Source organism: Pseudophryne corroboree, chromosome 1, assembly GCF_028390025.1.
Source record: "Pseudophryne corroboree isolate aPseCor3 chromosome 1, aPseCor3.hap2, whole genome shotgun sequence".
Lineage (NCBI taxonomy): Eukaryota > Metazoa > Chordata > Amphibia > Anura > Myobatrachidae > Pseudophryne > Pseudophryne corroboree.
Window position 1 is genome coordinate 698,411,823 of NC_086444.1, and position 12,640 is coordinate 698,424,462.

Below are 12,640 nucleotides of genomic sequence, written 5' to 3' on the forward strand. Positions count from 1 at the left end.
CAGGTGCGGTGGGGGCGCGTCTCCGAAACTTCAGCAACCAGTGGGTTCGCTCACAAGTGGATCTCTGGGCTGTACAAATTGTATCTCAGGGATACAAGCTGGAGTTCGAGGCGACTCCCCCTCGCCGTTACCTCAAATCAGCCTTGCCAGCTGCTCCCAGGGAAAGGGAGGTAGTACTGGCGGCAATTCACAAGCTGTACCTCCAGCAGGTAATAATCAAGGTCCCCCTCCTTCAACAGGGCAGGGGTTACTATTCCACAATGTTTGTGGTACCGAAACCGGACGGTTCGGTGAGACCCATCCTGAATTTAAAATCCTTGAACACTTATATAAGGAAGTTCAAGTTCAAAATGGAATCGCTCAGGGCGGTTATTGCAAGCCTGGAAGAGGGGGATTTTATGGTGTCGCTGGACATCAAGGATGCTTACTTGCATGTCCCCATTTACCCACCTCACCAGGAATACCTCAGGTTTGTGGTACAAGACTGTCATTACCAATTCCAGACGTTGCCGTTTGGTCTCTCCACGGCACCGAGAATATTTACCAAGGTAATGGCCAAAATGATGATACTCCTTCGAAAGAAGGGAGTTATAATTATCCCGTACTTGGATGATCTCCTCATAAAGGCGAGCTCCAGAGAGCAGTTGTTGGTCAGCGTAGCACTCTCTCGAGAAGTGTTGCAACAGCACGGCTGGATTCTGAATATCCCAAAGTCGCAGCTGATTCCTGCGACGCGTCTGCTTTTCCTCTGCATGATTCTGGACACAGAACAGAAGAAGGTGTTTCTCCCGGTGGAGAAGGCCCAGGAATTGTCATCTCTGGTCAGGGACCTCCTGAAACCAAAACAGGTGTCGGTGCATCACTGCACGCGAGTCCTGGGAAAGATGGTGGCTTCTTACGAAGCAATTCCCTTCAGCAGGTTCCATGCAAGGATCTTTCAGTGGGATCTGTTAGACAAATGATCCGGATCACATCTTCAGAGCATCGGTTGATCACCCTGTCCCCAAGGTCCAGGGGGTGTCTCTGTTGTGGTGGCTGCAGAGTGCTCATCTTCTCGAGGGCCGCAGGTTCGGCATACAGGACTGGGTCCTGGTGACCACGGATGCAAGCCTCCGAGGATGGGGGGCAGTCACTCAGGGAAGAAACTACCAAGGACAGTGGTCAAGTCTGGAGACTTCACTACACATAAATATACTGGAACTAAGGGCCATTTACAACGCCCTGAGTCAAGCAGAGCCCCTGCTTCAAAACCACCCAGTTCTGATTCAGTCAGACAACATCACGGCGGTCGCCCATGTAAACCGCCAGGGCGGCACGAAAAGCAGGATGGCAATGGCAGAAGCCACAAGGATTCTTCGATGGGCGGACAATCACGTGCTAGCACTGTCAGCAGTGTTCATTCCGGGAGTGGACAACTGGGAAGCAGACTTCCTCAGCAGGCACGACCTCCACCCGGGAGAGTGGGGACTTCATCAAGAAGTCTTCACACAGATTGTAAATCGCTGGGAACTGCCACAGGTGGACATGATGGCGTCCCGCCTCAACAAAAAGCTAAAAAAATATTGCGCCAGGTCAAGGGACCCTCAGGCGATAGCTGTGGACGCACTAGTGACACCGTGGGTGTACCAGTCGGTTTATGTGTTCCCTCCTCTTCCTCTCATACCCAAGGTACTGAGGATAGTAAGAAAGAGAGGTGTAAGAACTATACTCATCGTTCCGGATTGGCCAAGAAGAACTTGGTACCCAGAACTACAAGAAATGATCTCAGAGGACCCATGGCCTCTGCCTCTCAGACAGGACCTGTTACAACAGGGGCCCTGTCTGTTCCAAGACTTACCGCGGCTGCGTTTGACGGCATGGAGGTTGAACGCCGGATCCTAACTGAAAAGGGCATTCCAGATGAAGTGATTCCTACGCTGATAAAAGCTAGGAAGGATGTGACAGTAAAGCATTATCACCGCATATGGCGGAAATTTGTCGCTTGGTGTGAGGCCATTAAGGCCCCAACAGAGGAATTCCAGCTGGGTCGATTTCTGCACTTCCTACAGTCAGGGGTGTCTATGGGCCTAAAATTGGGGTCCATAAAGGTCCAGATTTCGGCCCTATCTATTTTCTTTCAAAAAGAACTGGCTTCACTGCCTGAAGTTCAGACGTTTGTTAAGGGAGTGCTGCATATTCAGCCTCCTTTTGTGCCTCCAGTGGCACCTTGGGATCTTAACGTTGTGTTGGAGTTCCTGAAATCACACTGGTTTGAGCCACTTAAGACCGTGGAACTAAAGTATCTCACGTGGAAGGTGGTCATGCTGTTGGCCTTAGCTTCGGCTAGGCGTGTGTCAGAATTGGCGGCTTTGTCATGTAAAAGCCCATATCTGATCTTCCATATGGACAGGGCGGAATTGAGGACTCGTCCCCAATTTCTCCCAAAGGTGGTATCAGCGTTTCACCTGAACCAACCTATTGTGATGCCTGCGGCTACTCGGGACTTGGAGGATTCTAAGTTGCTGGACGTAGTCCGGGCTTTGAAAATTTATGTTTCCAGGACGGCTGGAGTCAGGAAAACTGACTCGCTATTTATCCTGCATGCACCCAACAAGCTGGGTGCTCCTGCTTCAAAGCAAACTATTGCTCGCTGGATCTGTTGCACGATTCAGCTGGCACATTCTGCGGCTGGACTGCCGCATCCTAAATCAGTAAAAGCCCATTCCACAAGGAAGGTGGGCTCTTCTTGGGCGGCTGCCCGAGGGGTCTCGGCTTTACAGCTTTGCCGAGCTGCTACTTGGTCGTGTTCAAACACATTTGCTAAATTCTACAAGTTTGATACCCTGGCTGAGGAGGACCTTGAGTTTGCTCATTCGGTGCTGCAGAGTCATCCGCACTCTCCCGCCCGTTTGGGAGCTTTGGTATAATCCCCATGGTCCTTACGGAGTTCCCAGCATCCACTAGGACGTCAGAGAAAATAAGAATTTACTCACCGGTAATTCTATTTCTCGTAGTCCGTAGTGGATGCTGGGCGCCCGTCCCAAGTGCGGACTCTCTGCAATACATGTATATAGTTATTGCTTCACTAAAGGGTTATTGTTATGAGCCATCCGTAAAAGGAGGCTCAGTTGTTGTCCATATTGTTAACTGGGTATGGTTATCACAAGTTGTACAGTGTGATTGGTGTGGCTGGTATGAGTCTTACCCTGGATTCCAAATCCTTTCCTTGTTGTGTCAGCTCTTCCGGGCACAGTTTCCCTAACTGAGGTCTGGAGGAGGGGCATAGAGGGAGGAGCCAGTGCACACTAGATAGTACCTAATCTTTCTTTTAGAGTGCCCAGTCTCCTGCGGAGCCCGTCTATTCCCCATGGTCCTTACGGAGATCCCAGCATCCACTACGGACTACGAGAAATAGAATTATCGGTGAGTAAATTCTTATTTTTGCACAGCTAAGATAAATATCTAAAATGAAAAACAGGCATTAGGCTGTGAATATGTGCTGCTACTCAAATGGAGGGAAGTGGGATCATGCATGACCTTTGCTATATATTTTACACCGTATCTCAAGAGGATAAGAATTACAGTAGAGATGGGCATAGAGACGAGGCTTTACTTAGTCTCACCCTCCACGAATACGATATTGGTTTTGTAGGTTGGCTTTAATTTTTTTGCTACCCAGATGAGAAACCAGAGAAACATTGCAAACCGCTCAACTGACTGCTGGTTGGATGGACAATCACTTATATACATAGGGGAATATTCGAGAATGATTAACACCTAGAATATTTTCGTCTTCCTTTTCTAGACTGTTCCAGTAGATTCCCATACAGTATTCACGCGTTGTAGCGAAGTTCCCTGTTAATTAAGGTTATCCATTATCTCAAGAACTAGAGCGAATTTGAAAAAAAGTGTTGAGTGTGTATTTCAAGTTCCTGGAGTAATGTGTACCACTATCCTAAGAAAATGACTATATGGCAAATAACTGTTTAGTACATGTAAATAACTATTGATGTACTATTCCACATTAAATGTAAATATATGGTATATATTAAGCTTACCTTGTTTTTTCAGCTAATTCATCCCACAGTGGTGGATACAGCTGTTGTCTTCCCACACCGCTTGGGACTGCCATACAAGCGTGCCCTTCGTTCATTAATGGCGGACCACCTTAAACGTATTATTCAAGATAGTGGTAAGCAATAATATAATTTTTGGATGCAATTTTTATTTCTGAAACCTGTAAAAAATGTGGCTCAGAATATAGAATTATAGCGAGAATGGTACAACATTTTGTTCCATACAAATTGTGTAGTCCTAGAGAAGTTTCCCACAGAGATAACCGAAATGGAAGATTTCCGTTTTAGTTTATTATAGGGATAAGTCTGGGTGTATAGAGTTATGGTCATAGCTGGCAACTTTGTTCACTCTTCACGAACATAGACTGACTTGTCCGTGCGCCCCATGTCTATGTGAGTGTGCAGTGAAACAGCTCTTAATCCCCCCCAAGCAAATAGTTTGTTTTGCAGAAGCAGGATATGGATGTTTCCCTGTCAGAGCATTTTATGTGCTGAAAGCTGCATTACAGGGAAACTCGCCCTGAATGCAACACCTTGTACTGTTTACACAATAGGTGAGCAGGGTCCCTTCACTGCCATTGGGCAGTAGCCATAGATTAAGTGCTTCCTCCTTCCCTACAAAGTGCCTTGGGTCCCACTCGGGAAGCTGGGCCAGGTAGGTACAGACTTTACTAGGTACAGTTTAGTGGCCATCCTACAGGATGGTGGTGGCTGAAGTGGCAGCAGCATAGCATATGGTGGCAGCAGCATAGCATATCCTCCTCCAGCTTTTAGGCTATAAATAAGCTTCTTCCACTGCTGAATCCCTAGCTTCAGAAGTATTCTAAAACTGTGGTGTTTTGTTAGAGTGGGCTGCAGTGAATTTTTAGGGTTTTTATGTGTTTGGTGTCTGTGTTATCCAAAGTTCACTGTCGCAAGTTGTATACCCTGTATTTGCATCCTTCCTGTTTCATCAGTAACTTTATAAATGCCTGAAATGCCATGTTAAATTATCCATGGATATTTTAGACCTGACTTGCAAATATGATGACTGACTGTTGCTTGCAGTTTTCTCCACTGGTCTGGAAGAACAAACCTAGGCTAAACTCCCAGTTCATTCTGTTTTTGAGCTCATGCAGTTCTTAGTGGGTCCCTGCAACAATTGATCTCATGTATCTAAATGCGTTTGGCTAGGGAACCTCAGATTCCTTAGCAATGTCACTTGACAAGTTACTGGGTGTATGGACCATGGCTAAGTTTCTGCAGGGTCTTTGTAAATTTGGTAAAGAGGATTCTGAACAACCCACCCAGCAGAGGTCATAGAAATTTCCGAATTTTGCCTTTCTTATCGTCTTGAAGAGGATCTGAATCTAAGTGCTACTCCCAACATGTAGTGGCGGAATTGGATATTTGATGGTTCATTGTGTTTGGATTAAGATTTCAGTAACCTAGTCTAGATTGTGTGCAGACTTTACACATCTAGGGTGACAGCTGAACCTGAAAATAAGGTGTTTAAGAGAGAGAAGCAGCAGTAGCTTCCCTACTCTTCATCTCCACGGCTGAGGCATTGACTAAACCGAATAACATTTCACGTTACATACAGATTACTAACCTGCTGTCCTTTACCGAAAGGTGATACGGATAAATAGGAAAATCTACTTCAGACGCCCCTGTAGTGTCCTGACTTAAGCCTCTACTATTCCAGTCCCAAATACTACTGCCCTTCAGGGGGTTGGGTACCGGGTCCCAGCAGTGGCACCCTGACGGTCATAATCCTGACACATTTAGGTAGGTAAGCTAACACTATCCCTTACCCTGCCCCTAAACCTCCAGCAGCATAAGCCTAACCCTCCCGGCAAACTTACATACAGGATGCTGACAGCCTGGATTCTGACAGGTGTCTGGTTTCCAGTGCTGTTCTTCTGATCACTGGCATCCTGTTCATCGGGGTGTCAACTAGATCCTTTTTAAGTATAGTAGAGATAGCAAAATGGAGACAATTTTCAGAGATATTTATGTAGTAGCTGTGGCTTCTGAGACCCATTTCAGCTTCAGCTTGGGTCAACTAGTCTGTAGAAATGTATGTCTTGGGAAAATTTGGTGTCGGAGAAGTCTAGCTCTAAATTATAATCCTTTTAGACTGACAGCAATAACCTGGGCATTTCAACTCTGGTAGAGAGCAGGGTTGAACTCGTGTTTGACCCAGTTCATGGTGTGGTGTGAATAGGGTAAGCCAGGTCGATGGGACATGTTCACTGAATAGGAAGAGGCAGTGCCTGGAGATCATCTCCTCTCCAAGCACCACCTTCACACGCATCAGTGGTGATGTCACTAACCCGGCATATTGCCAGGTCGGGACGCCTGTCTGAAAGGGGTCTCGCCGATTCGCACCCGGGAAGAACACGTGTACAAATCCCTGGTGCAATACGGCTAAAGCTGACTGAAAGCGGTATTAGTGACTTTGGTTGAACACATCCAAGATACCGGTGTATGATTGGCTCTAGAAGCTGCTCTTACTGTGACTACAATTTCAGCTTTTATTGTGCCAGCTCACCAAATTCTGTGGCTAAAAACTTGGTATGCACAGTTGAAGAAGACTTTAGCTCCTTGCCTTTTTGGGCAGAAACAGTTCCTTCCTGCCTGTAAATTTTCGGGAGTGCAGGCTTTTTCATTTAATTTATTTAGCAGGGCTAAAAAAGATATGTTCAGTTATTGAGAAGGCAGTACGCTGCCCTTAATAAAGGACAGAACAGAAGCAAACAGGCATAGTCTGCAAGGAAACCTGGCGACAAGGTGTAAAATAAAATTGGTCTTCATGATGGAAACGCGGCTAGCTGGCAGCAGCTCTGTTGAGTTTGCCTGCTTCTCTTGTGGGATATGCAGTTCTTTTCTATTTCAGCTTCCTGGGTAGAGAGTTTAATTAGAGCTCCAACGTTGCTCCAGGTGCATTACTATAAAGGCTTCATCTATATTGCATAGTTACTGGAGTCACAGGGTTTTATTTTTAACTTCCATCAATTTCAATCTGGTCTCTTCTCAGAAACTTGGATTTTCTGCTGTGGGGGACATTGGTTTCCACAGGGAAACATTGGGGGTGTAGAGATGGATCTTGATCCAGGCACCAACAGGCTAAAGCTTTAGACTGTCCCAGGATGCATTGGGGCCTCCTCTATAACCAACTCCAGGCACTGTAAGCCCAGTTTCGAGTTGGTGCCCTGCAGAGCAGGTCACTTAACAGGGGGGCTGCACTGGGCAGCCCTGAAAAAGCTTTTATTAGAATACTTCAGGGGCCGCAGCACTTTTATGTCAGGGTGATATGCTGCGCTGCGGCTCCGTCACCTCCCCAGCGGCGTCACATACTCTCACTGGCTCAGTTTCTGGGTACTTGCGGCGGGGACGCTCCAGCATTGGGCACAGGGTTGCAGTGCTCTCCTGGTTCGTGTGGCTGCTACGAAGGGAGGATGTAAGAGGGACCCCCAGGTGGGACCCGCCATTAAATCGCATTTCCAATTGCAGTCTAAAACTCTGTAGTACCAGTTGTGAGGACCAGCATACAGGAGACGGCGCTTGACCTGCAGCCCCTTCCCCGGCCCAGGGCGCCATCTACTGCTGGTGTTCCCGCCCTGGAGCTGCCTCACACTCTTGCTCACTCCCTGACTGAGACGCTGGGTGCCATCTTCTAAGCATAGCTGCGACTGGTCTCCGGGACTGCAGGGTAAGGTCTCCCCTTTAAATCCGCCCGTACGTCAGTGCTGTGATTTTGAAATTGCATCTCTTCCTGACGTTCATACTTTAACTCAGGGTGTTTTACAGATTCAGCCTCCTTATGACCCTCCTGTGGCTCCATGGGACATGTCTGTTATCCTGAATGTCCTGCAAGAGTCTCCATTTGAACCTCTTAAGTCAGTGTACCTTAAGTGGCTCACGGTCAAGGCCCTGTTCCTACTGGCTATTGCCCCTGCTAGGAGGGTGTCAGACCTAGGCGCTCTGTCCTGTCGTCCACCTTAGAACTCGCCCTGGTTATTTGCCTAAGGTAGTGTCATCTTTTTACCTTAACCAAGAGATTGTGGTTCCGGCCTTTATCTCTTCTGAATTACATAACATAGTAACATAGTATTTGAGGTTGAATAGAGGCAAATTGCCCATCGTGTTCAACCTGTTTTAAGTTGTGATGATTCTACATACTTGCTAAATAATGTTTTATGACTAGTTAGCTACTATAACTCATGTTACCCCCGGATTAACCACTTTGATATTTTAAGTATTCTAACCTTGGATAGCTTTTTCATTCAGAAATTTATCCATCCCTTTTTTAAATCCAATTACAGAGTCCACCATTACCACCTTCCCTGGCAGGGAATTCCACATCCTGATTGCCCTAACAGTGAAGAACCCTTTCCTCTGTTGCGTTCTGAACTTTCTCTCCTCCAGTCGCAGCGAGTGCCCATGTGTCCTAAACTGTGTTCGTTTAATAAATAATTCCTCTGATAACTCTGTGATGTCCCTTTACATATTTGAAGATATTAATAATATCTCCTCTTAGGCGCCTCTTTTCTAGTGTATACATATTCAGCCTAGTAAGTCTTTCCTTATAGTCCAGTCCTTCAAGGCCTTTAATCAATTTAGTAGCTCGCCTTTGAACACTTTTTCGAGTTCACTGATGTGTTTTTTTATACAATGGTACCCAAAACTGAACATAATATTCCAGGTGCGGACGTACCAATGCCTTATACAGCGGCAAGATTACATCAGAGTCCCTTGTCTCAATTCCCTTTTTTATGCACGCTAGCACCTTACTTGCCTTCTTTACTGCGTTTTGACATTGTGTACAGTTATTAAGCCTATTATCAATGAATACCCCCAAATGTTTTTCCAACTCTGTTTCTCCTAGGCGTTCCCCATTTAATATGTAGGATGCAAGTTTGTTTTAGTCCCAAAATGCATAACCTTGCATTTGTCTGTATTGAACCTCATTTTCCATTTAGACACCCAGAGTTCAAGTTTAGATAGATCTAAAGGACTCCACATCCAATTCTGAATTCATTACCTTACACAGTTTAGTATCATCTGCAAAGATTGACACTGTGCTTTCCAGGCCTATTTCTAGGTCATTGATAAATATGTTGAACAGTAGTGGTCCGAATATGGACCCTTGTGGTATTTCGCTGACTACTGGGGACCAGGTTGAGGACTTCCCGTTGACCACTACTCGCTGTACCCTGCTATCCAACCAGCTGCTTATCCATGTGCAAATAGTTTTTCCTAGGTCAATCTCCTTTAATTTGATCATCAGTCTCTTGTGACGAACTGTATCGAAGGCTTTTGCAAAATCTAGGAAGACCACATCCACTGCTTTTCCTTGATCAAGACTATTGCTCACTTCCTCGTAGAAGCTAATTAAGTTAGTCTGACATGACCTGTCCCTCACAAACCCGTGCTGGTTCTTGCTAATAATCCTAGCGGACTTTAGATACTCCTGTATGACGCCCCTTAGAATTCCTTCCAATATTTTCCCCACTATAGATGATAAACTAACTGGTCTGTAGTTTCCTGGAAGATTTTTGGATCCCTTTTTAAATAATGGCACTACCTCAGCTATACGCCAATCCTTCGGTACCATGCCTGATCTAATTGAACTATTGAAAATCAAGTATAGGGGTCGTGCTAGTTGTGAACTAAGCTCCATAAGAACCCTCGGGTGAAGTCCATCAGGACCAGGTGATTTATTAATCTTAATTTTGCTTGGTCTCTCCCGGACTACTTCTTCGCTTAAACAAGTATCTAACCATGAATCATTACTGTCACAATTGTTATGCTCTACTCCCACCATCAGTTCTTCACTGGTGAATACTGATGAAAATAATTTGTTCAGTATTTCCGCTTTTATTTCGTCATCATTTATCAATTCTCCAAATTCACCTTTTAATGGACCTATATTCTCCTTTTTTAACCTTTTACTGTTTATGTACAGTATTTAAAAAACTTTTTAGGATTGCTTTTACTTTCTATAGCGATTTGCTTTTCATTTTCCATTTTAGCTGCTCTTATTGCTTTTTTGCTTTTCTTGTTACACTCCTTGTAATACTTGAAAGACTCCTCCTTTCCATTAGATTTAAATGCTTTGAAAGCCCACTTTTTTTTATCCATTTCTGCCTTAACCTTCTTGTTAAGCCACATCGGTTTGAGTTTAATACTCCTGCGTTTAATGCCCATGGGAATAAAGTTATGAATATTGCTATCCAGCAACCCTTTTAAAACAACCCACATTTCCGAAGTGTTCTTGTTATTAAACAGAACCTCCCACTCTGTCGTTAAGTGCACATCTAAGCATACTGAAATTAGCCTTCCAAAAGTTAAACGTTTTGGTGGAACCCTTGTAGCTATGTTTCCTGAAACTGATGTTGAATGTGATCATATGGCGATTACTGTTACTCAAAGTCTCCCCAACTTTAGTGTTTGATATAATGTCCACATTATTAGTAATTACTAGATCCAGGGTAGTTTTACCCCTAGTTTGGTCCTCGACTAATTGAGACAAGTAGTGATCCCTAAACATATTTAAGAACCTGCTGCACCTCGCTTTAGCACATGAATCGTTACTCCAGTTTATATCCGGGTAATTAAAATCCCCAATGACAAGGATGTCCCCCAATCCCGCAGCCGTTTTGATTTGCTGCAATAGTTGTTCTTCCTCATGTATGCTAATATCCGGCTGTTTGTAGCACGTGCCTATGACTAATTTTTTTGCATCCATTCCCCCACTTGAGATTTCTACCCATAGTGACTCCACATTATCGCCAGTCTCCTCATAGATTTGTCCTCCAAAGAGCGGTCTTTGGATGTGGTAAGGGCTCTCCGTATTTATGTGGAGAGGACTGCCTCTATCATGAGGTCAGATATCCTTTTTGTACTATTTGGTTTTCAGAAACGTGGCGAATAAGCAAACCTTCGCCAGATGGATTAGAATGATGATTGCACAAGCCTATGCGAAAGGCTGGACTCCCAGCTACTGCTGCTATCAAAGCCCATTCTACTGGGTCTGTTGGACCTTCTTGGGTGGCCCGACGAGGCGCGTCCGCTGAACAATTGTGCAAGGCGGCTATGTGGTCCTCAGTAAACACGTTCATTAGGTTCTATGCCTTCGATACTTCTCATACCCGCTACGGCGCATCCCCTCCCATGAGGAACTGCTTTAGGTCATCCCCGATGTTTCCCTGTGGAAACCAATGTGCCCGCTGCAGAAAAGGAGATTTATGGTAAATTTACCATGGTTAAATCTCTTTCTACGAGGTACATTGGTTCCACAGGGCGCCCACCCTGATGCACCTAGCTTCTATGGGTTTGTATGGCATTAGCCGCTGGTCCCTTCTTTTGTCGTGAGAATGTGGTTCTATGTGACTAACATCAACCTTCTCTTTTACCTGCTCCTGCATTGGACTGGCTAACGAAACTGAGCTCACAGTGCCTGGAGGCGGGGTTATAGAGGAGGCCCCAATGCATCCTGGGACATTCTAAAGCTTTAGCATGTTTGTGTCTGGATCAAGATCCATCTCTACACCCCCGATGTTTCCCTGTGGAACCAATGTACCTTGCAGTAGGAGATTTAACCATGGTAAGTCTACCATAAATCTTTTTATGTATACTGTTTCAACACGCATCAGAAGTGTTTTTTATTTTCCAATATAAATTCATTATATCACAGTTAAGGTATCTAATGGTTGAGAGACATACATTTATTATTTTCTATATGAAAGTCCTGGGGAAGATGATCTCGAGTTTCAAAGCTATATAGTTTGTAAAGTTCAAAGTTCAGTTCCAGGGTGATGCAGATAAAACTCATTATGAAATGGGACAAGTCTCACTTATCTATCCATCTGGTTTCCATAAGGAATTTAATGGCTGTGACCATATCCTCCAGCCTTTGGAGCTGTGGGGTAGTCTCTTTATTACTTGTTTCAGGGTCTGTGGTTCCCACCGAAAGCAGAGCATGTTTTAGAATAAAAGGTGATACTAATTGCTCTTGTTCAGAGGTTCCCAAATGCGGTGCTCAAGGCACCCCAACAGTCCAGGTTTTATGTATATCCATGGTGCAGCACAGATGGTTAAATCAAATTGACTAAGGTGCTAATTAAGTCACTTGTGGCCAAGCATGTATACATTTAAAACAAGGACAGTTTGGGTGCCTTGAGGACCGTGTTTGGGAACCTCTGTTCTAGTTCATTTGCAGTTTTTGTATTGCGAAAACCCACAATTATTCCGTCAAAAAATGCCAATGTGGTGGCAGTATAGAAATTGAAGTATTGGGAGTTCTGTTTTACTCCTATCATATTGTAGTTCTTTACAGGGAGAGGCCTTTCTTCCAGAGCTCTCACCATAAGGTGGGTTCTAGGTTCTATTTAAGTCAAAACATTGATATTCAAACGTTGTTACAGAATCACTGTACCAAGTAAGATAGGATCTACTCACTTGTTTGGTGTTAAATTATTGACTGATCTTTTGGTCCTCTGATGCTTTCAGGAGAGGATTGATCTGTGTCAAAGTAGTTGAAAAGTAGATATAGAATTTCTTTCATTCTTCAGGTCTAAGGTGGGTCTTGAAATCCCATT

The 12,640-nt window shown here is 44.8% G+C and overlaps 1 protein-coding gene across 1 annotated transcript in view; it reads left to right on the plus strand.

Annotated features, from left to right (window-relative positions):
- Window positions 1-12,640, plus strand: part of REXO1 (RNA exonuclease 1 homolog) — a 316,981-nt gene that overhangs the window by 286,380 nt on the left and 17,961 nt on the right. The window contains exon 15 of the mRNA XM_063914821.1: window positions 4,051-4,171. Coding sequence (XP_063770891.1) covers window positions 4,051-4,171 — 121 coding nt within the window. The remainder of the gene's footprint in view (window positions 1-4,050; window positions 4,172-12,640) is intronic.